Source organism: Tenrec ecaudatus, chromosome 14, assembly GCF_050624435.1.
Source record: "Tenrec ecaudatus isolate mTenEca1 chromosome 14, mTenEca1.hap1, whole genome shotgun sequence".
NCBI lineage: Eukaryota > Metazoa > Chordata > Mammalia > Afrosoricida > Tenrecidae > Tenrec > Tenrec ecaudatus.
In genome coordinates, this window is record NC_134543.1 from 37,916,198 (window position 1) to 37,942,427 (window position 26,230).

The following is a 26,230-nucleotide window of genomic DNA, read 5'->3' on the forward strand; positions in this document are numbered from 1 at the left end:
GTTTTCTACCCCCTTAAAAAGTTACAGTCTCAGAAATCCACAGGGGTCACCAAGAGTCAGCACTGACTTGATGGCAGTGAGCTGGCCTCAAATAATATATGAGTTTTCTATCAATAACTTTTTGCTATTGAATGAAATTTTTGCAACTCTGAAAGATCTCTTCTTTTTCAGCCACAATCATCTAAGACAAACATGCGAATGACAAAGGATTAAATAGTTATAGGCTCAGAATTATATTTCTAAATTTTCAACAACTCTATACTATATTCTACTTTTAAATAGTGCAAAGGCAATGGGAGCTTAGTGGAATTAGTTTTATGTGGCTCAATGCTGTTTTAATGCATGTCTTTTTTGTTGCAAAGGTTTAACCATTCCACAGACTTTGCCTCATATTTGCAGTCATGTGCATTTACATATATGTTTTTAAGTGAATCTATTAAAGGTAAAACTATTTATAATCAGACTGTTTACATTTAAAATAAGATTACAGAAGGCATATTTACATATATTTTAAACTAATTCGAATAAACAAAAAAACCAAACACACCCCAACCCTCCAAAAAAACACCTAAATCAACTTTCCCTTGGTAGTTGGTTATAGGATATATGAATGACTAAAGAACTTTAACAGTAGAGAGCCCCTCAATTTCAGAGATAATGAATATATGAGCAATGGAGAGTGATAAACTGGTGTTAACTAACAGTACTAAACAAAACTAAAGAAACAGGAAAGAAAATAATCCAAATAATAGGATGGTTGAAATTCAAGATCTCTGATAAATGGAGATGAAAAAGATAAAAGAGATACATTTTATGAAAATTAAGATACAATTTAACCAGATTGTGAAGATTTCATGGGCCTGCTAGTGTATGATTGTTTTTGTCTACTTGATAGTTATGTATAAAGTTTAGCAAGTAATAAGATATTTAATCCCTAGATGTGAATCCTTACAGAACCATTAATAAAATGTCGGAATAGTTTTCACTTGGCTGCTTTGATATACAGGTACTATTGTTTTCCTCCATTCATAGACAATGGAGGTACACAGCAGCTACAGGAATAGTCTATCTGTACAGGAGCAGAGCCAGATGCAAAGGTTTTAATTTAAACCTAAAATTTTGTTTTGTTTGCTTAAATTTTAATACAGTTTTATATGTGTTCTTTTTGTGAAATAATTCCTGTTTGCTGAAGACCAAAAAAAAAATACAACTACTTAAAGATGTATTTAGTATTCAGTTGTGAAATACAGAGTATGTAATCACGAAGGGGAAAATACATCAAAGGAATATGTAAAATTATAGATGTTCTTATTCTAAATGTAGCATGAAAGATATACTTTATTACTCTGTACAGATTAAAGAAGACTCAAACAAAGAAATAAATATATTCTAATTTTTTGATAAACTCTTCTAGTGGTTATGATCCTTTATTTTATTTTTTGTGATAAGAAAATCCAAAATTATTAACATTGAATTTTTCATTGTACATTCATCTACAAACATACTGATAAAGACTGTAAGCTGGTTAATTTGGATGTTTTATAGTGGTTCATTATTAAATTAGTTGACCACAGGGGATATCTGCAGTACAAATTATTTATTCTTTTTGGAGACCATCTTTCTAGCTATTTAAATTTGAGTCACCTAACATTCTAGCATCAACTTAAAAACCCAGAATACTGGAAATTTAAAATTTTATGATATGAATTATTCTCCAAGTTAAAATTATTCTCCAAATTAAAAATGATGGTATTATAACTGAATTCCATAGTAATTTTTTTTACCAATTCCATCATCATTTTCCTATTGCTCTAATATAAAAATAATCAGTATTATTAAAATATCAAAGCATATCACTAAAAAAATTGGATATATAACCCTGAAGTAATTTACTTCAAATCTTTAACATAATACCCAATGTATACCAGCTTTTTCTATATATGCGTAATTTTCCTACAAGCAAACCACCAACACATCTCTATAGGAGATAGCTGCCTTCCCAAATGTGCTTTTAATCTCACAGTTTCAAAATATGTAAAAATAGCAAAAAGAAATACTTCTCCTAAGAATGCAGAAGCTAAATAAACTGCATAAAAATGGTGCCTTTTAAGCTATTGAATTAATAATCACCCAATACAACTCTCTTCTGATTGCTTTAAAAGCAAAACCATTTTATTGATAAGCCTAATTATCATATACAAAAAAATTCCATGGCATGATTTTCAAAAAGGAGATATATTTTATAGTTTGGTAGCAAAATTACACTTTCATATAAAATAACAGTGGGTTTTAGGTGTGGGAAAATTGTCTATGGGCTAGCAAATTTGTTTTACTTGTGACCTTTTTAGAAATACAAATCTCAGGTTTCAATGCAGATTTATTTACTGAATCAAAAACTCTAGGGTTGGGACCTACAATCTGTTTTTACAAGGCTTCTGTTTAAAAACCACTACACTAGAGAAAGAGGCATCACTTATTTCAAATAGAACAAAAGTAACTTGTTATTCAGAGCAGATACAATCGTACATTGATTTCAAAACTGGAGATAGTTAACATTAAGTTGAAGTCAGCCCAAGAAATCCAACATTTGGGGAGGAAAAATAAAATACTACAGTGGTAATGTAGCATATGGCTGTTGAGTGACAAGAGACGTTTATGCCCTCCTTAAGAACATAAAAACGTTTTTACCTAATGGTAGCCACTGTTTACTTTTCACTCTTTCCCTATTTTTACTTCCTGTGCAAAGGTTGAAAGAGATTCTCGTAGCGCATTAATTCTGCTTTTATAGCTTATTAAACTCAGATTCTATATGCAGTTCACATTTAAAATGATAAAGATATAAACGTTTTTTAAAAAATTAAGAGTCCAGTAAAGGGTGGTATAAACATGCTACTGCAGCCACTTGACTGTCCTTTGAGACCAATGACAAGGATGCCTCAGGAAAAGGGAAATAAGAGCTAATATTAAATCGTGTTAACAAAGCATATTAGACCAGATACCATGCTATGTGTTAAAGTTCTGTTGTCCCCTCCTTTGGCAACATAACCTCAGCTTACACTACAGGCCAGTAGGTAAATGAATGATTGTCTTCTGGACCAGTTCAAATTTCCTTAGATTTGATCATTTCTACTTCAAATCCAAAGGGGGCGGATGGATCAAGAAATTATATATATATATTCTCGCACAGAAAATATTTCATATTTTTAGAACCACAAGTCACTGTTCTACTGAGAAAAATTCTAATTCTTACATATAATGTAAGAAATACTACAATGGATGAAAGATAACAAAATTAGTCTATTTCTTGAAATGAGAAACGCATATCCTATCTCACCTCTGGAGTGACATCTCGTGGTGCAAACCCAGTTCCTCCAGTTGTTAATATCAAATTAAGTTCTTTTTCATCGCACCAATCTATAAGGGTTTCCTGAAATAAAAGAATACCAATATCACATGAAGGAGTTGTTCAAGAACATTCAAATTCTCAAACTCTTCATAGACAGTGATGAAAGAGATTCTTTTCAACAATTAACAAAAATATTTTGAGCACAATTCATGGAACAGTTTCACACCTGCTCACTGGAGTTTTGGATGTATTTTTTTTCATTAGAGTAAATGCAAGTATGAGAATCAAATTCTTGAAAGTAATGAAACATGAATATACTTTAAGAAGATAATAATAATTACACTGCATAGCTGAAGTGCTCATCAGCAATTCAAAATATATTAAGCTAAAAAATGACTACACACTACCTTTTTGCAAATCATGTGATCTTGTTAGTAACAACTCCAATCGTGCCAGGTAACTAACCATCTTGGCTCACTTCAAATACAATGCAATCAAGTTAATTTTTTAAATTAAAAGATTCAGAAAGATCAAGAAACTTGATCATGGGACTCAAATCCTAGAAGCAAGAAAATCAATGCTTCAAACAAACTATGTCTGTTCGGCTCTCAACTGACCTTTCCCTCCCATATATTCTATCTCACATGGGTCCATATTTATGTTTAGATCATTTCAGTTTTACTTTTTTCAGTGATTATGTAGTTCTATATTATTTACATGCTTAAAGTTCCTTTTCTCCCAATAACAGTATTATAAGATTAGACTCATATGCCATAAAATTTTAAGCTGATAGTTAGCATTACTTGTTCATTTTCTATATGAGATAGCTGAAGTACAAAGTAGGTAAAGGATTTATTTATTACACAGCAAGTTTGTGAAAGAAGTGGAACTGGAATCTTTATAAACTCTTCTATCTACTAATTCTATTAATCACCCTGCTTTTTAGCCATTTATTTTAAAAGATTACAAAGTACTTATTGAAATGATAGTTACATTTTTCTTTTAGATATTTCATTATCTTTTATCAGTTCAGCTAAAATTTAATAATAAAATTAAATCATTTAGTTTCTGATAACCAAATGAGAAAGTTTAATATTAGACTAATACTACCTATATAGGTAGTCTAGTACTTTTGATTTGAGTTATGATGAATACCATTTATCAACACCTTTCTTTAATACATCTTATAATTAGTAAGATGTATTAAATACAAGTGAGATTCTTAATTTTTTTTGGAAAAAAATTAGGAGAAAATGGAATTTCTCCACCCAACTTTTAAAAATCTGTCTGTACAATGCTGCAGTACATAATTTCTTGTTGTAATCATTCTCAGGTATTCATAGAAGATATTGATAATAATGGCAGTAACTAAAATCTGAAAAAGAGAAAACAGAAATTAACTGAAATCAACTAATGAAGGAGCCTTGAGAACAGAACCTTTTCATAAATGTTGTATGTGGTATAGAGCTTTCCTAAATTTCATCCCTTATAAAAAATGCAGCATCTCTTTTTAGAAAGACAAATCTGGGTTCTAAAAATGTTTTTTATTCCATATCATGCACTTAATTTTACTCTTGGTATCACAGAAATGCAGAGACCAAAGCTCCTTTAAAAGGGCAATAACCCCGGTTTTGATTATATGTGGTTTAAAATCTGGAGTATACATTGGGGGTATATTCTTTCATCATAATTATTCAATCTGTATCCTGAGCACATAATTCCAGAAACTGGACAATATGTAGAACGAGTCATCAGGACTGAAGGAAGACTGATTTACAACCTGAGACATGCAGATAACACGAGCATGCTGAAATAAAGAAGAGCTGAAGTACAGACTGATGAAAATCAAAGACCACAGGCCTTCAAATAGATGTTTTGTTTCAACATGAAGAAAACAAAACCCCTCACTACTGGGCTAATAGAGAAATAGAGAAAAATATTGATGTTGTCAAGGCTATCATTGGATCAACAACCACTGGCCATGGACACAGCAGTCAATCCAAATGATGCATTGCATCGGATAATCTGTTGCACAGGACTTCTTTAAAGGGCTAAAAATCAAAGATATCATTTTTAACACGAAGGAGCACTTGACCCAAACTATATTATTTTAAATTGATACACATCCATGCACATTCTGGAAAATGATTAAGGAGGAACAAAAAAGAACTGGTGCATTTGAATTATAGTGTTGGAGAACACTATTAAATATATCATTAATGGCCAGGGAATTAATAATCTCTTCTAAGAAGTACAGTCTGGGGGCTCCAGGACGATGGCCGCCAGATAGGTAGCTTACACCTGGAGCTCCAAGGAGAATGGTGAGTGGGGAGAGTTGGGGGCGGAGTAGGGGTACAAATCTGTCTGTTTGATTCCCAAGACCACTCAGAGCATCTCTCAGATCCAGAGGTGGACCCCCACCTGATCGCCAGGGCTCCTTGCGGACACCCATGGTCTCTGGTGCTGCACTAGGAACCCCCGCTTTGCTGGGACCAGCGCCACAGGGCAGCCAAGTGCATGGCTGAGGCTGCGCCCGCCTCGGCACTCTATGCAAAACTGCCAGTCAGTAACCCACCCCGCCTCAGGGTGTCAGTGGTCTGTGTGTGTGCTCCAGCTGGCATACCCCCCCACCCCCTGCAGATTCGGGCCTCACTAAGGCACCCCTGACAGTCGAGTGGGCCAGAACCTCCCCCCTTCTCCCAGAAGGCACACGCTCCGCGCGGACCGCCAATCAGACCTGCCACGTGCTCAGATGTCCCAGCCAAGAGGTGCCCTCTCCATCACTGTACTCCTTGCAGATCTGCCAGCCAGCCCCTCCTTTCCCCCCTATACAAGTACACGCCCGTGCGTGCACAGGGACACACACACACACACACACACACACACACACGCAGAGATTCCCATCCTGCCACACCTCTTCAGGCCTGCCAGGCAGGACCCAAGTCTGATAGAACTTTCTGCAGTGTGGCACAGGAACCCAAGCCATTGGGGCTTGCTCACTGCATTCGCCCTTCTCACTGCTCACTCTGCCCCACCCTTTGGCCTCCAAGCGGTGCACCTGCACACCAGTTGCCGCCCCCCCCCACCTGCCTACCTGAGGGTAGTGCCCTTAGCCAGAAACAGATCACCCAAACCCCAACCCATCTCCTAAATACGCTCTCCTGCAATGGGGCCAATACTTTCTATCAGACCATAGTAGCATGAAAAGCTGCAAACAGCCCCTAACAGGACCTAAAGGTGACTGTAGCACAAACCATAGGTGAAGGCGAAAGGGAATCCCCAGCAGGACAAAGGTGAAACACAACCCTGCGAGACAGCTGGGCTAAAGCCAACCAGCTGAAAAAACAACTTCCCAAAGAGAGAGCCCAGGGCTCTGAGACACCAGGGAAAATGGCATCAATTTCCAACAAATCGACCCAAAAACAGCAAGCTGCTTCCACTGTTTCAACAAGAAAAAAAAAATCCAATGCCAGAGTACCACCTGATTCTAACAGCAGTCATAGAAAAGGCAGAGGTTGACCAACCACAGAAAGAAATCTTCAGAATGCTATTTGGAGCCATTCAGGACAAGAGGGGAGCACTACAGAAAAATGATGAAATGATAGAGGAAATAAAGGGCCTATGCCAAAGGGAAATACAGGAGTTAAAGGGCGAGATAACAAAAACTAATAGCAAACTCATGGACTTCGCCCAGAGAATAGAGGAGGCAGAGAATTGCGCCAGTGACCTAGAAGATTCACAAGCAGAAATTAATAAACGTGAGAAAAAGTCTAACAAGTCCATCAGAGAAGCTGAAGAAAACCTCAGAGCTATGTCTGATGCTATGAGAAGGAACATCAGAATTATTGGCCTGCTGGTGGAATGCACATCAAGGAAACCAGCATCCAAAATAGCGATGGAATGCTTGGAAGAAAACATCCCTAACTTAATGAATGAAAACCAGGCACCTATCCAGGAGGCCGAAAGGATGTCAGCTAGACTGAATCACCAGAAGAAGTTACCAAGACATATAATTGTTAAGCTTTCCAAGTCTGAGGAAAAGGAGAAAATTATGAGAGCAGTTAGGGAAAAACGAGCAACCACATATAAAGGCAAGCAGATAAGAATATGCTCAGACCTGTCAGCAGACACTATGGAGAAGAGGAGACAGTGGAGCAGCATATTCCGAAAAATGCAGGAAAATAACACAAACCCAAGAATACTCTATCCAGCCAAATTATCTATCAAAATTGATGGGGGAAGTGAGTCTTCCCGGACAAGGAAAGCCTCAAAGAATATGCTAAAAGAAACCCGGCACAATAAAAGATCCTCATTGACCCAGTATGGGCAGAAGAACAACACTCAGCAAGCACATATAAAAGACCGCCACATAGAACAACTCCACCCAGAGACCATCAAAGGTAAAACAGTCCCCCAGATAGAACTGGCTCAACGACGGAAAGAAGGCAAGAATGAACCACAAACACACATATGTACAACCCACAGAAAAGAAAGGAAGGTAGGAAAACACCCAACACAAGAGAGATAAAATGACATCACAGGGTCCACAGGTAGATGTCATAACCCTGAATACTAATGGTTTGAAATCTGGCCTTAAGAGACAGAGGCTAATAGACTGGCTTGGAAAACACAAATCCTCAATCTGCTGCCTACAGGAAACACATATCAACATTACAGATAAAAACAGGCTGAGAATCAAGGGATGGAGCCAATATCAGGCAAACTCTAATTCAAAAAAAGCGGGGGTTGCAATCCTAAACTCAGATAAAATTGACCTCAAAGTGAAAATCATAAAAAGAGATGAGGATGGACACTATATAATGCTCAAGGGAGCATTGCATAAAGAACCAATAAGCATTCTAAATATTTAATCACCAAACAAGCGTCCAGCAGAATATGCCAAGCAAAGGATGAAAAAGAAACCACAGCCTCAACAATTATAGTAGGTGACTTCAATACTCTGTACTCTAAGAAAAATAGATCACTCGGAAAGAAACTCAACAAGGAAGACTAAAGATCTAAACACCACAATTAGACAACTCGACCTGATAGATATCTACAGAGCTCTCTACCCAAACAAAAGTGAATTTACATTCTATTCAAGTCCACATGGTACATTTACAATAATAGACCACATGTTAGGGCATAAGGTGAATCTACATAAATTCAAGCACATTGATATCATACAGACCTCTCTCTCTGACCACTGTGCCATAAGATTGGAAATAAACAAAAGGAAGATAAAGAAGTCAAGGGCAAACCACTGGAGAATGAATAACGTTCTATTACATAAGCAGAGTCTACTGGCTTAGATCACAGATGAAATTAGGAAATTTCTAGAAACCAATGAGAATGAAAACACGACATACCAAAACTTATGGGACACAGCAAAGGCAGTCATCAGAGGACGTCTCATAGCATTACATGCACACATAAAGAAGGGGGAGAGGCTTATGATTGATACACTGGCATAAAATTTACAGCAATTAGAGCTGTGTCAGCAAGAAAATCCAACTAATAGAAAAAGAAAAGAAATAAGAATTAGATCTGAGATTCAGGAAAGAGACAATAAGAAAACTATGGGAAAAAATCAATGCTGCTAAAAGTTGGTTCTTCAAATAGATAAATCGAATCGACAAACCTCTCATGAATTTGACCAAAGAAAGGAAGGAACACATTTCAATAGCAAGGATGAGGGATGAAAGAGGGAACATTACAACAGACCAGACCACAGTGAAATCAAAAGGATAATTACACAGTACTATGAAGGACTGTACGCCAATGAATTAAAAATCTTGGAAGACATGGATGAATTCTTGGAAAAACAATCCCTCCCTAGATTATCCCCAATGGCCATCAAGAACCTCAACAGACCTATACCAACAGAAGAAATAGACAAGGCTGTCAGAGAATTACCAACCAAGAAGACACCGGGACCAGACAGATTCACTGGTGCATTCTATCAAGCATTGGGGGAAGAACTGACACCAATCCTACACAAACTCTTCCAGACCATAGAAAAAGATGACAAACTCCCAAATTCCTTCTATGAAGCTAGTATAACTCTGATACCTAAACCGGGAAAGGATCCCAAAAGAATTGAGAACTACAGAACAATTTCCCTAATGAATATCGATGCAAAAATCCTTAACAAAACACTAGCCAAGAGAATACAAAAATATATGAAAAAAATAATTGACCATGACCAAGTGGGATTCATACCAGGGATGCAGGAATGGTTCAACATACGAAAGACAATTAGTATTATTCGTCACATTGAAATGAAGACATATAAGAACCACATGATTATATCAATAGATGCAGAAAAAGCATTTGACAACATCCAACACCAATTCATGTTTAAGACACTCAAGAAGATAGGAATGGAAGGAAAATTCCTCAATATAATACAAAGCTATATATGAAAAACCAACAGCCAATGTGGTACTCAATGGAGAAAAGACGAGATCAAGTCTGAAAAAGGGGACTAGACAAGGATGTCCCTTGTCCCCATTCCTATTTAAGATTGTGCTGGAGGTCCTAGCTAACAATATAAGGCAAAGAAAGGATATCAAAGGTATTTGTCTGGGGAAAGAAGAAGTGAAACTATCATTATTTGCAGATGATATGATCTTATAAATGGAAAATCCTAAAAGCTCCACAAGAGGAGTACTGGAAGCAATAAAGGAATATGGCAGAGTAGCAGGATAGATCAACAAACAGAAGTCTATTGCACTACTATGCACATCGGACAAGGGCACATAAGAGGGGTTCAAAGGGGTTACCCGTCACAATAGCCAAACACAAATTGAAATATCTAGGGATATACCTGACACAAAAAACAAAAGATCTGTATGAGGAAAACTACAAAACACTATTAAAAGAAAACAAGGATGACCTCAACAAATGGAAGGAGATCCCATGCTCTTGGATCGGCAGTTTCAATATTGTAAAGATGTCAATTCTACCCAAGGCACTATATAAGTGCAATGGTATTCCAATCAAAATCCAGCAACTTTCTTCAAAGAGCTAGAAAAACAGATTACAAACTTCATATGGAGAGGGAAGAAACCGAGAAATAGCAGAGAACTCCTCAAGAAGAAGGACCAAGTAGGAGGGTTTGCTTTACCCGACTTTTAGCACCTACTACACAGCCACAGTGGCCAAAGCGGCATGGTACTGGTATAACTAACGATAGACATTCAGACCAATGGAAGAGGACCGAAAACCCAGAAATAAAATCATCAGCATACAGTCAACTGATCTTTGATAAGGGGCCCAAAAATATCACATGGGAAGCGGATGCCCTCTTCAATTCATGGTGTTGGAAAAAATGGATTCGTAGTTGCAGAACAATGAAGCAAAAAATTTGTCTTACTTCATGCACAAGAATAAACTCAAGGTGGATCACAGACCTTGAGGTAAAACCTCAAACTATTAGGGCCATTAATGAAGAAATTAGGACAAACCTGAGAACCTTGGCACAGGGATTACATAGGCTATTGGAAATCAGAAAGGACACCAACACGGAGGAGGCACAAATTGACCAATGGGACATACTAAAAATAAAACACTTATGTATATCAAAAGAATTCACCAAGAGAGTAATAAGAGAGACTACAGAATGGGAAGACATCTTTAGCAATGACACATCAGACAAAGGCCTTATTACTAAACTCTACACTACACGGCTAAACTACAACAAGAAAAAAACCAATTGTCCACTCAGGAGGTGGGCAAAGAACCTGAGCAGGAGTTTCTCAAGGGCAGAAATCCAAATGACCAATAAATTTATGAGAAAACGTTCCAGATCTCTAGCCATAAGAGAAAAGCAAATTAAAACAACTATGAGATACCACCTAACACCCTCAAAGATAGCCCAATTCAAGAAATCAGAAAGTAACAAGTATTGGAGGGGATGCAGAGAGACAGAAACTCTTGTCCACTGCTGCTGCTGCTGGACCTGTAGGTATGTACAACCATCCTGGAAATCGATTTGGCGATATCTAAAACAGTTGGAAATTGTGCTACCTTATGATCCAGCAATTCCCCCTACTGGGCATATACCCAGAAGATAAAAAAATCAAACCATGGCCAGATATCTGTGCCCCAGTGTTCATCACGGCACAGTTCACAACTGAAAGGAGTTGGAAACAGCCCAAATTCCCATCAACAGACGAATGGATTAAAAATTCTGGTACATACATACAATGGAGTGTTACGCATCCCTAAAGAGCAATGATGAATGCATGAAACACGATGCCGCATGGGAAGAACTGGAGGAAATTATGCTAAGTGAAGTAAGTCAAGCACAAAAGGACAAGTACTACATGAGTCCACTGAGGTAAGCTAAAAAAAAAAATCAAAAGGGGCATAGGGAAGAAGATGCTGTACACATACGTCCCTGGGGTGAGGCCCAGGTACTATGGCAGGGGCCAGACTAAACTTGGGGATACATACGATAGCCCATGAACAGGAAGGATGGAAAAAGGTATGGGTAGCCAGGAGAACAGGGAACTAAGCCACACAGTTGGAGGGTATTGATTGTGTTTCCACAGGGAAAGAGAAACAAGACTTCAACCCGGAGCTCCAAGACAAGAACACAACACATTGACATGAAACAGGGAACTGACAGAGAGGCCTGAGGGGCTGGCCCCATTACCAACTATGTATACAGCACCACCCTCCCCCCAAGAAAAATTCACTTCAGAGGACAGCACTGACGCTACAGCTCAAGAAGAGGGGAAGAAGGACTGGTCTGGTCAGAGCCCACAGGAGCCAAGGAGGGGGCATAGGGGAAAAAAATAAGAGTGACGCACATCCTGGCTCACCAAGCCCTGAGGACAATGTTCCTGCTCAGAACAGCAATGCACAGATATGACCACAGGCCTGGCCCCACCATGGGACATAGCATTCCTCATAGACCGATAGCACCATTGGGGACAATACTAGAGACACACAGCGGGAATTGTGCCCGCCATGAACTTACCACGCTGAAGCCAGCCTCTGGGTGCATGCAGCAGAGTAGCGGGGGAAGCAGAGCAATGAAGTCCGCAGGGATAGAGGCGGTGCCAGGGCATGGCACCCCATCAGACTTGACTGGACAGCACCCATGAAGGAAAATAAACAGACCCTGAACTATTCATACAATTATGTGTGTATGTGTGTTGTTGTTGTTATAGCTATTGTTTTACTTTCTGTTGTTGCTTCGTGGTACCCAGTCTTGCGATAGTACATAGCATGTCTACCTGGAAGGGATAGGCGGAATAAACAAGCCAGAAGAGAGAACAAAGGGTTGAGAGTTCCGGGTGGACAAGGGGGTAAGGGAGGTGGAAGAAAGGAAGAGGGTGTTAACAAAACCAGGGACAAGAGAACAACAAGTGATCCAAAATCAGTCTCAAGGAGGGTGTGGGAGGTCTGGCAGGGCTGGATCAAGGGCAATGTAAACGAGAGGAATTCATAAAACCCAAATGAAGGCAGAACATGATAGTGGGACAAGAGGAAAGTACAAAGAAACAGAGGAAAGAACTAGGAGGCAAAGAGTAGTCATAGAGATTTAAATAGACAGGCAAATAAAGATATAAATATATTTATATACGACAAGGAGGAAATAGATCTATGTACATATATTTATAAGTTTAGTATTAAGGAAACAGAGGAACAGTGGGCCCCTGCACAAGTACTCCCTGAACACAAGAACGCTTTGTTCTAACAATTCGGCAGTCTGAGATGCTCACCTGCCTGGCACGATAAATAATGACAATGGGTGCACAAGCCAATGTGGTGAAGAAAGCTTATGGTGCCAGGCTACCAAAAGATATAGCACCTGAAGTTGCTGAAGACAATGGGTGCACAAGCAAATGTGGTGAAGAAAACTGATAATGCCCACCTACCAAAAGATATAGCACCTGAAGTCTTAAAGACCTGAAGATAAACAAGCAGCCATCTATCTGAGAGACAACAAAACCCACATGGATGAAGCACACTGTCCTGTCCTGACTAGATCAGAGAGGACAAAGTGAGTGCATAAGCAAAAGTTGCGAACAAAGCTGATGGTGCCTGGCTATCAAAGGATATAGCATCAGGGGTCTTAAAGGTTTGAAGACAATCAGACAGCCATCTAGCTAAGAAACAACAAAGCCCACACGGAAGAAACACACCAGCCTACCCCGACACAAATGCTGAAGACAAAGCAGGTACGTAGGCAAAAGCCGATGGTGTCCAGTTGTCAAAATATATAGAATCTGGGGTCCCATAGGCTGGAAGATAAACAAGGGGACATCTGAGAAACAACAAAGTCCACATGGAAGAAGCACACCAGCCTGTGAGATGACAAGGTGTAGAAGGGATCAGGTTTCAGGCATCAAAGACAAAAAAAAAAATCATAGCACTGTGAATGAGGGGAAGTACAGAGTGCGGACCCAGGGTCCATCTGGGGGAAATTGGACATCCCTTTGCAGAAGGGCTGTGGAGAGGCGACGAGGCAGTCAGAGTGCAGTGTAGCATTGATGAAACATACAATTTTCCTCTAGTTCTTAAATGCTTCCTCCCGCTCCCCAGTATCATGATCCCAATTCTACCTTATATCACCTGCTGGACCAGAAGATGTACACTGGCACAGATAGGAACTGGAAATACAGGGAATCCAGGAGAGATGAAGCCCTCAGGATCAGTGGTGAGAGTGGTGATATCAGAAGGGTGGAGGGAGGGTGAGAACAGATGATAAGGTCTACATATAACCTCCTCCCTGGAGGACGGACAGTGGAGAACTGGGTGAGGGAGATGTCGGATCTTACGTCGTAAGATATGATAAAATAATAATAATTTATCAAGGGTTCAGATGGAGGGGGGAGAGAGGAGAAAAATGAGGGCTCAAGTAGAAAGCAGGTGTTTTGAGAATGATAATGGCAACATATGTATGAATGTGCTGGACACAAATGATGTATGTATAGATTGTGAAAAGAGTTGTATCAGCCCCTAATAAAATGATTAAAAAATATATTTAAGGCATATATTATATTTTGAGTACAAAGACAAGTAATGTTAAATATTGTAACTATCCAATTTACTTTAACGTGGTCTCAAGAAATTCATGAAAAAACTAAAAAAAAAAGAATTACAGTCAGTTGTAAACATATACAACCATTGTGGAAAGTCACATGATAATAGCCTAAAATATGAACAACAAATGTACCATACAACGCAGTATTACCTTTGCTGGGCATATATAACAAAGCAACAAGAGAACACAGACACGTGCTCACCTATGTTCATCGCAACACAGTCAACATCAACAATAAGTGGGGAAAAGCCCAAATGCCCACCAGCAGAGGAATGGATAAAGAAACTCTGCTATATGTGCACAATAGAAATCTATGCATCGTAATAAAAGTGTTGAAATAATTAAACATCTCATGACATGGATGAACCTGGAAACCATTATGCTGACTGAAATTAGTCAATCATAAGAGAAGAAATATTGTATGAGCCTACCACTTTAGGATAAACAAGACTAAAGTAGGCCTCTGCTCCCAGGTCAGGTAATCTGCTAGTCTGGTCTGCTAATCTGCCAAACAATGCTCTAGAGAGCGTGCTAGCATTTATTAACCAAATTCTACCCCTTCTATATGTACATCTCAGAAAACACTTTGACAGAGGATACTGAACTTCAGCTGGGGTCAGTTTTCAAGATGGGGTGAGATACAAAGTTCATTCAGTTGCTGCCATATAAAACAGTGCTAAACTTACCCCAAGTCAATAGACATTCCTACCAGAGTGGTAAGCAAAGTTTACTGGAAGTTCAAGTCAAGATGAGTAAGTCTTAGAGAAGAAGAGTGCATTTCTATTGGTAGGAAAATGAGGAGAAACACTTCCCATTGGGAAAGAATGCTTAACAATATATGTACAGAAACCGAGGAGTGATTATGCCTGGTACGATATTCCGAAATGGATACTTTTGACCTCGTTTCTAGGCAGCCCTTGGTGACCCAGGACACATGTTATCAACCACTGGGATTTTAGATTGTTTTTTTGAGATGCAAAACATCCTTCACAGGCCACACCAGAAGGACTTAATGTGGAAACCCCACTAAGAGAACTAAGCTTTTTCTTAAACTCACCTCTAGCCCTTGAACTTTTTCTTAAACTCACCTCTAGTCCTTGTACTTAAGACTGAAACTCCCTAGTGTGTGAAGAACCAGATGACTGCTATCTCAAAGGCAAAGAACTGGTGGTCCTTAGATTTTAGTTCCGATCTCTTGCTTTGATGGTACCCAATGAATAAGCTGAGACTACCAAACCTTTTTATTTTTATGAGTATTGTTATTATTTCATTGTGACATGTATTAATCTAGGTATGGTTCTGCCACTGCCAATGAATATTTTTGAAAGTTTTGCCCTATCACTAACTCCTATTATTTGAGTAAACAGTGTTCAGTAAATGAAGAGTTTAATCCATACAACTCAATCATTCATGTATTGTGATTTTTATTTAGCCTATATTTATATACTTTCTTTTTCTCAACTGTATTTTAAAATCGAAATCATTGGCTAAATTGTGCCCCAGGGAGATGATACTGTTTTCTAATATAAAAAGAATATTGTCTATAAGGTGAACAGGACATAAACCTTAGATATGTGAGAAGATTTTGGGCTCACACTTAATCTATCCCCAATCTAAGAACAATTAGTTTTTATGATATAGCCCTACTTGATGCTCAACCTCATGCAGAGATCAAAGAAGACAGGAAGGTTACAGCAAAGTGTGGTGAAGAAACCAGAGTGTCTGGCTATCAGAAAGAATAGTGTATGGGGTCTTAAAGATTTGGCTTCAAAGCAGGTGAACAAGTAAATGTGGCGAAGAAAGCTGATGGTGCCCGGCTATCAAAAGAGATAGTGTCTTGGGTCTTAAAGGGTTGAAGATAAACAAGCGGCCATCTAGCTCAGAAGCAAGAAAGCCCACATGGAAGAACACACCAGCCTGTGTGATCACATGGTCCCAAAGGGATCAGTTATCAGGCATCAAAGAACAAAAATTATATCATTGGCTGCACAACTCCATGATATGATTGCTGAAGACAAACGGGTGCATAAGCAAATGTGGCAAAGAAAGCTGATGGTGCCCGGCTATCAAAAGAGATAGTATCTGGGGTCTTAAAGGCTTGAAGGTGAACAAGTGACCATCTAGCTCAGAAGCAACAAAGCCCACATGGAAGAAGCACCCCAGCCTGTGCGATCACGAGGTGCCAAAGGGACCAGGTATAAGGCATCATCCAAAAAAAAATATATATATATATATATACCATAGGAACGAAGGGGGAAGTGCAGAGTGGAGACCCAAAGCCCATTTGTCGGCCACTGGACATCCCCTCACAGAGGGGTTTAGGGGAGGAGATGGGTCAGTCAGGGTGCGATGTAGTACCGATGAGGAATACAGCTTTTCCCCAAATCCTGGATGCTTCCTCCCCCCAACTACCATGATCCGAATTCTACCTTGCAAGACTGGACAGAGCAGAGGTTGTACACTGGTGCATATAGGAGCTGGAGGCACAGGGAATCCAGGGTGGACGATACCTTCAGAACCAGGGGTGTGAGGGGTGATACTGGGAGAGTAGAGGGTGAGTGGGTTGGAAAGGGGGAACTGATTACAAGGATCCACATGTGACCTCCTCCCTGGGAGACGGACAGCAGAGAAGGGGGGGAAGGGAGACTCCGGATATGGCAAGATATGACAAAATAACAACCTATAAATTATCAAGGGCTCACGAGGGAGGGGGGAGGGGGGAGGGAGGTGAAAAAAAAGAGGACCTGATGCAAAGGGCTTAAGTGGAGAGCAAATGCTTTGAAAATGATAAGGGCAAAGAATGTACAGATGTGCTTTATACAATTGATATATGTATATGTATGGATTGTGGTAAGAGTTGTATGAGTCCCTAATAAAATGTTAAAAAAAAAGATTTGGCTTCAAAAAATGCAGACATCTAAGTAAGGCATCAACTAAATTATTTGGCAGAATCACACCAGTCTGTGTGATCCAAGGATTGCAAATAATAAAATCCAAATCTAAAGGAGAGAAGGCTATCAGCCTTAAATTGTGAACACTTGTTTTGCAGAAGACGTTGGATGCTAGTGGAAGTCCAAAATCCATTTGCAGGGGCCACATCAAGAGTAAGCCTTCAGTGAATCCCCTCTGATCATGTCCCGGGATATAAATAGCCTTGTCATTACACTGAGAGTATTGTAACGGTTACTATGGCAGACATCATTAGGTTAAAGTGAATTATGATCTTACCCTGAACACCTAAGTGGAATGTGTTTCTCATTGTTTTCTGTTGGGTTTTCCAGCTGTGAAGCACAGGAGAAGTGGTTGTATAATGATAACTGACACAGATGCTGTAGGGAATGCAGGGGTGGGGGAGGGGATTTCAGGAGTGGGTGATGAAGGCAGGAGAGGGGCAGGGCGCACTAGAACAGATTTTAATTGAACAACTCATTTTAAAGGTGATTTAACCATGGGGGGTGGGAGGGGATGCACTACGATGGATGTAGTGGTGATTGTACAATTCCCCTTGATATGACTGAACTATTCAACTGTATGATGTGTAAATTATGTGCTAATAAAAGTATTGGAAAAAATAAAGTTGGCATGGAAATTAAAAAAAAAGTAATATCATTTGATATTCCTTTAGACCCATTTAAGCTTGTTTTTAAAAAAAAAAGTGAATGGGAAATACATGTCCATAAAGCCTCTGGTGAATACCCTCTAATCATTATATATATATATATATATATATATATATATATATATATATATATATATATATATATATATATATATATATATATATGATTATGCTTTCTATCATGCAGAATGCATTGGAAAATGGATTACTGCAGTTGAAGTTATGTTTAAAATTTAATACCTTACCTTATCATTGGATTACCCTTTTAAACCATTTTAAGTTTTACTTTTTAACATTTTTTGCTTTCTTTTAAATTGTTGTTTTCCTCTGTTATATTTTACAAGGTTTAAGAAAACAATATTTTAATGCTTTCCTTTATATGAAATCCAGGATAGATAAATCAATAGAGGAGTAATAGTTCCTTGGGGAATGGAAGGGGAGATTGGGAAAATGGGAAGTTAATAATGAGTACAAGGAAGAAGAAAATGTTTTAAAATTATTTGTGGTAATAATTGTACAACTCTTCTTGATATGATTAACTATTGAATTGTATGGTATGTGGAATATGTACCAAGGAAAGTTTTTTCGTTTTTCTTAAAGTAGAGAAAAACAAGAAGTACAGTCAGACTGCTCCTTAGTATCAAGAAAGGCCATACTTAATTTCATGAACTTTGGACATGCTATCAAAAGGTAACATTTGTGGGAGAAGCACATCATGCTTGATAATTCGGAAGCCTGTGAAAAAGAAGACGCTCAATGAGATCAACTGACACAGTGGCTGCAACAAAGAACTCAAACACTGCAACCCGTGAGGGTGGTGCAGAAGTGGTCACTGCTTCATTCTGTTATACATAGGGCTACTGAAAGTCCAAACCAGCTGGATATCATCCAATAACAACCACAACTGTCTTCTGTCATTTTATGGAGCCTTCTGGATAGTTGTTATGTTGGAAATTTATGCCATTAAGTTTGCTATTATTTAAAATACTAGCAGTCACCAATAGCGGACAGGTTTCAGTATGGTTCCAGAAAAAGGAAGAGGGGATCTAGTTCTGAAACATTGGCCACTAAAAACTTTATGACCAGCAGCAGAATATGTCCAATACAACCCAAGCTGGAAATTGAGGTTGGAAGTCTATCAAAATAAGATGGGTGAAGAGTTGCCTCCCATCCCCGTTGAAGTAGAATTTTTATTTTAGTGGCATCAATGGAGCATAGCTTTCAGGACTTTCTTGAATTATGTGAATGAGAAGCAATAGTTGTAAATATCCATTCACTGGAATAAGGAATGTACAAAATATGAATAGACCTAGGGAAACTTACACTTAAAAAAAAATTAAATCACCCACAGAGAAGCACACAGCCTAAGCGAATACAAGGTGTTGAATGGACCAGGTAGCAGACACCAAGGAACAAAAACCATCATTGTGTGATCACCTGCCTCACATAAACGCTGAAGACGAAAATGTGTGCATAAGCAAGTGTGGTGAAGAAGGCTGATGGTGCCCGGCTATTGAGAGATATAGCGTTCAGGGACTTAAAGGCTTGAAAGTAAACAAGAGGCCATCTAGCCCAGAAGCAACAAAGCCCACACGGAAGCAGCATACCAACATATGTGATTGTGATAGCAGAGGGGACCAGGTCTCAAACAACAAAGGCAGGGGGGGAAAAATCACATCACAGTGAATGAGGGGGAGTGCGTGATGGGGAACCAATGCCCATCTGTAGACAGCCGGACATCTCTTGCAGAGGGGTAGTGGGGAGGAGATGAGTCACTCAGGGTTCAGTGTAGCAATAATGAAGCTCACCTTTCTCTAGTTCTTGAATGCTTCCTCCCCTCCCAATTATCATGATCCCAATTCTACCTTGCGGACATGGTTAAACCAGAGGATGCACAGCGGTGCAGTGGGGATCTGGAAACACAGGGAATCTAGGATGGATGAACTCCTCAGGACCAGTGGTGGGAGTGGCGACACCGGGAGGGAAGGGGATGTAGAAAGGGAGAACCGATCTTGGGGATCTATGTGTAACCTCCTCTCTGGGAGAGGGGCAATGGGAAGGTGGGTGAGGGGAGATGCCGGGCCGTGTAAGATAAAATAATTATTTACAATTAAGGGTGCAGGGGGAAAGTGGGAGCGGGGAGGGAGGGGGAGAGAAAAAAAGGAAAACAAGCTGATTCCAGGAACCCAAGTGGAAGGCGCATTTTGAGAATGACAAGGGCAACGAATGTATAAGGGTGCTTTACTCAATTGATATATATATGGATTGGGCCAGAGTTGTATGAGCCCCAATAAAAAGATTTATTAAATTAAAAAATTAAATCAAATGTACAATGATATGCTAGGCATTGTTGCTAGGTGTCATCCAGTTGAACTCAAATGACAGTTACCCTGTGAACAACAATGCCTGTTCCTGCATCATACTCTTCATGCTGTTATGCTTGAGCCCGCAACTGCTGTGTCAATCCATCTCTTTGGCAGTCTTCCTCTATTCTGCTGACCTACTTTACCAAACAATGTACTTTTTCAGAGTCTGGTCTCTTTGAATAACATGTCCAGCGTACATGAGATGAACGTTTTACCAACTGCATTTCTAATGAGCATTCTGGCTATATTTCTTCCAAACAAGATTTGTTTGTTCTTCTGACAGTTTCTCATACTTTCAACATTATTCCCCAAGATATTTATAACTCAAAATGAATTCTTTGGCTATCTTCCATATTCATTGTCCAACTTCACATGCATATAAGGTGGCTGAAACTATGATTTGTATCAGACACATCTCAGCTCACAAAGTGGCATCTTTGCTCTTCAACACTTCACGTCAAAATTTTTACTTCATTATTTCTTCTATTTGCTTTAGTTACATTATACTAAAGAGCGAATTTCAGCTCTTTTCTGACATCCACTTTGTTCTTTTGTCTTTATTTCCTCTCCCCTCTCTTTTTGTTTTTTAATAATCCTATACGTTCTTCATGTATGAAGTTTTTGATGTCGTGCCATCACTTGTCAGCTCACTTGTCATTAGTGTTCAATGTATCATATTGTTATTGAGAGCCTTTCTAAATTCAGGTGGGATATATTTCAAGGTTGTATTTTGGTTTTTGAGGCTGCCATTTAAAAATTTTCTTCAACTTCCATCTGGACTTAGAAGCAGCATCTGGAGGTCTGTTTTCATAGTCAGCGATTGGTCTCGTTTTTGGCTTGTGTTATTGACCTTTATTCCATATCATCTCTTCCCACAGATGCAACCAATTTGATTCCTGTGGATTCCATGTGGTGAGATCCATTTGTACAGTCACCATTTATGTTGTTCACAAACAGTATTTGCTACAGAACATCTACACTATAGAAAACAAAAGATTAGGTCTTCCTAAACTATGACTTGTATGCACTTCGGAAGACTTCATCAAAAGAGTTAAAAGAGAATCCACAGATTGAAAAAAAAAAGATTTATCCATGTTACATCAGAAAAGGGCTAATTTCAAACATCTATAGAAAACTACAATACATCAATAAGAAAAATAAAAATAATCCAACCAAAAGATGGGCGGAAGATATGAATAGATAATTTACAATTCAGTTGGCCTACTTACATATTAAAAAATGCTGGAGTTCAATAGTAATAAGAGTACAAGACATGAAATAATAATAGTAATTTATAAATTATCAAGGGTTTGTGAGGGAGGGTGGGGAAGAGAGTGGGAAAAAATAAAGAACTGATACCAAGGGCTCAAGTAGAAAGAAAATGTTTAGAGCAAGATGATGGCAACAAACGTACAAATGTGCTTGACATAATGGGTATATCTATTTATGTATTGTGATAAGAGCTGCATGAGTCCCCAATAAAATTATTAAAAATAAAACACTATGTAAAAAAAGACATTCAAATTAAAACAATGAGATTTTATCTTACACTGACATTCTTAAGAAAATTGATTAAATATAAAACAAAACCCGAAAATAATAAATGCTGGGAAGGATTTGGAAAGACTGGAATATATGCAGATGTAACAGTAAAATTGCATATCCACTATAAAAAACAGTACGGTGCTTCCTTAAAAAAGCACAAAACCAACTGCCTTATGATTCTGCAGTTTCTCTACTGAGTATATACTCTTAAGAAGTAAAGAACACAACAGCAACAGAAATATGATCATCTATGTTTACTGCAACAATTTACATAATATCAAAAAAGATGGAAACAAACAAAAACTCCAATCATAGAGGAATGGATAAACAAACTGCAGTACATGTATATAATGGAATATTATGCATCAATCAAAAACAATGACTCTTTTAAACACCATAAGATACAGACAAAACTAGGAAACATTAAGCTTAGAAAAGACAGTCAATCTTAAAAAGATAATTAATCCCACAAATTATTATAAAGAAAAATAAAGACAAAGAAAAGTGGTTTTCACACCAAATGACAAAAATTTAAAGACAAACAAGGGCAGGGAAAGGCAAGGGACAGGATATTATGAAGGGAGACAGAGAGAGTGAGAGGGGAAAAAAGAACCACATTCATGGGTGGTTTAAAGGGATACGATCACCAATACATTTGATGAGATGGGATGTGCAACTACATTGAATATGATTTTCTTTAAAACGCAAAAATAAATAAAGGTAAAATAAAAAAGAGAGAGCGAAGAATGTGGTAGTCATATAATACGGTGTCAATTTGGGACTTGAAAGGATTAAGAGTGAAGGGTGGAGTCTAGGCTGTCAATTGGGTCATAGCCAATGAGGCCTCTGTGTGGGCATGGCATTCTCCTGAGGATTCTGGGAACTCCTTTATTTTCTCCTTGGAGGAGGGAGGCAATCTCTCTATACTCACTCCTTGAGAGACATTGCAGCTGACAAGACACATGGAACTACATTAGTGCCCTGAGCTGAAGAAGCAGCGTGGAGATACCTGCCCGCACTGAGATGCTTACGTCACTGGATCCACAAGACTATCAGCCCATTGGTTTGTGATCTTCCTGCATTCAGTATCATTGCATGTGTTTTGTTCAGTCTGACAAGGACTTTCTAGATTGGCAACGGACATATGGGCTAATATCGGCATATAGACTTGACTGGACTGGGATGTTTTCTCAACATATAAAGTTCTTTCTTTTCTTTTATTAAATACTTCTGTTGAGGGTCCTTACATCTCTTACCACAATTCATACATTCATCCACTGTGTCAAGCACATTTACATGTATGCAGTCATCATCATTTTCAAAGCATTTTCTTTCTACTTGAGCCCTTGATATCTGCTCATTTTTCTCCCTCCCTCCTCTGCTCACCTTCCTTCATGAACCCTTGATAAGTTATAGATTGTTATTTTCACATCTTATGTTGTCCTCTGTCGTCGTTTACCCACTTTTCTGTTGTTAGTGCCCCTGGGAGGGGTTATATGTTGATCCTTGTGATTGATTCTCCCTTTCTCCCCCCAACTTTCCCTAATCTTCCTGGTATCTCTATTCTCATTGTTGGCCCAGAGGGGTTTATCTATCCTAGATTCTCTATGTTGCAGACTCTGTAGCAGTGTACATGTTCTGGTCTAATCCTATTTGTAAGGTAGAATTGAGGTCATGATAATGGGGAGAAGGAAGCATTAAAGAACTAGAGGAAAACTTGTGTGTTTCATCGGTGCTATACTGCACCCTGACTGGCTCATGTCTTTCTTGTGACCCTTCTGTCTTATACACATGACATTGTATAAGACAGATTTGTTTCTCTAGTCTACTCGGACTAACACAAAGGGTCAAAGCCTTACAAACCCTCCAGATTCCTTACCCCTCAGATGTAAACATTGGTACAAGTGGCTTTAAAATGAGGAAAAGTAAACCTGAAATGGACTTGGAATCTGTAGTGACATACAGGTCCATTTCACAACAAAAAATAAAAAGTATACTTGTAATGAAGAAGCCATTGGTCTTGAAAAATTCTATCATGCAATCTCTAGTTTTATGCCTAATACTTGTATTCTTGTGCAGAAGTGCATTTAATTAACTTGATTTTCTCAACTTTTACCAGATAGCAGTATTTCACTGATGAGGGACATTGATTTGCAACTAAAGGCACATTATCTAAACACACAAATATAATTAATTTGTTCCTGGGAACCTTCTGTGCACTGTTGTAATCATGATAATAGTAGGAGAAGATTGGATTGTGATGGCAGTAATCTCAATTTCTACACAGAATACCAAGAATGTATTGATGCGGAAGGGAGTGTCTCTGTTGCAAGTTTTACACTTGCAAAGTCCCTAGCTTATAGTAAGTGGTCAATAAAGATTTCTCATTCTGTGCCACTATTTGTAACTAGTTAGGTTATCTGAGCATGTAGCTTCTCCATATCCTTTAGTCCCCTTAGAGTACCCAAATAGGTAATCCCTTTACCACAGTTAAAAATTAAAATATGATACATTTAAGAAAAGGTAAAAGAGTAACTCAGAAAGATATAGAGCTAAACAGATTAAAGAGAGATGCTTTAAGATCATTTTCCTATTTTCCTTAAAGTCTTTTCCTGAGCTTAAGAGCCAAATATTATGAACATTTATATTTCCCAGTTTTCAGAACAAATGGTGATTCTATCGACAAAGTTGTTTCATAGTAAGTCAAACATATCATCTCTGCTAGAGTGACTCTACAAGAAATTCTTAGGAATATATTCAGTATAAGAAATGCAAATTTACCTGGTGGGGTTTAATAAAGTGCAATGAGAGGAATTACTGACAGCCGAATGGAGGGTGAGCAAGATAGTGGATAGGAGGAAGGTGAAAGGAAATAAAGAAGGCAAAAGCTATTTATAGAGGTAAAGTGATAGGCATGTATCTATGTAAACATACTAATTTATAATGAAAGGGATAGACACCAATGTACAAACAACCCAAATTTCCATCAATGGTGAATGGATTAAAACACTGTGGTGCATACATACAATGGAGTACTACGCACCCCTAAAAAGCAGTGATGAGCACATGAAGCACACTGCCACATGGGAAGACTGGAAGAAATGATATTAAGCAAAGTAAGCCAAGCACAAAAGGATAAGTACAACATGACTCCACTGAGGTAAGCATAAAAAATGCAAAAGGGGCATATGGGAAAAGCTTCTATATGCACACATTCCTGAGGTGAGGTCCAGGTATGATGGCAGGGGCCAAACCCGATCCAGGGATACATGTGGCAGACAACTAAAAAAAGGGGGGAGGGAATAAAGATATATGTAGAGGTTAACAGGGCATTAACCTAGCCAAGAGGAGGGTATTGTTTATATCTCCACATGAGAGAAAGAGAGGGACCAGGCTTCAACCCAGTCCACCAAGACGTGAATACAACATGCCCGCCGTAAACCAATAGAGGTCTGCGGGGAGGTCCCAATCCCAACTACATGGACCACCCTCCAAAAGAATGCACTTCAGAGGACACTGAAGCTACAGCCCCGGGAGAGAGGCACATCTGATCAGAACACACAGGAACAAATGAAGATGGAATGAGAGTGGATCACATCCTGGCCCACCAAGCCTTAAGGACAATATTCCTGCTAAAAGCAGCCAATGTACATAGAGGACCATGGGGCTGACCCAACCACAAGACAACACAGACACGATGTCCCTCACTGTCCCATAGAGCTATGGGGGGCAACACTGGAGACACAGTGCAGGAATTATGCCTGATCTGATCCCATCGCACTGGGTGAAACACTAAGGGCATGCAACAGAGCAGCAAGGGGAGCAAAGCAATGAAGACCCAGAGGAATATCAAAAATAGACTTTGGGGTCTTGGTGTGGCACCCTATCAGACTGTACTGCAGTGGTTCTCAACCTTCCTATTGCTGCGGCCCTTTAATACAGGTCCTCATGTTGTGGTGATTCCCCCCAACCATAAAATTATTTTTGTTGCTACTTCGTAACTGCAATTTTGCTACTATTATGAATCATGCCGCCCCCATGAAAGGGTTGCTCAACCCCCAAAGGGGTTGCGACCCATAGGTTGAGAACCGCTGCTCCACTGGAAAACAATTTTAAAGGTCAACAAAAAGACTTGGAACTTTTTAAAGGCTTTTCTTTTCTTTCTTTCTTTTTTTTTTTTTGGTCATTGGTTTTGTTGTTGTAGTAGTTGTTATTTTGTTTTGTTGACTTTTGTTGTTTCGTTGGCTTTGTCTTGTTTTTGTGCTTATTATTGTCTCTGCATGTCTATCTAG

At 38.9% G+C, this 26,230-nt stretch overlaps 1 protein-coding gene across 10 annotated transcripts in view; it reads right to left on the reverse strand.

The window, feature by feature from the left end:
• The window catches only part of GPHN (gephyrin), a 634,470-nt gene that overhangs the window by 344,436 nt on the left and 263,804 nt on the right, over positions 1-26,230 (reverse strand). For all 10 annotated transcript variants that reach the window (XM_075530856.1, XM_075530857.1, XM_075530855.1 and 7 more), the window contains exon 4: positions 3,335-3,427. In XM_075530856.1, the coding sequence (XP_075386971.1) occupies positions 3,335-3,427 (93 nt within the window). The remainder of the gene's footprint in view (positions 1-3,334; positions 3,428-26,230) is intronic.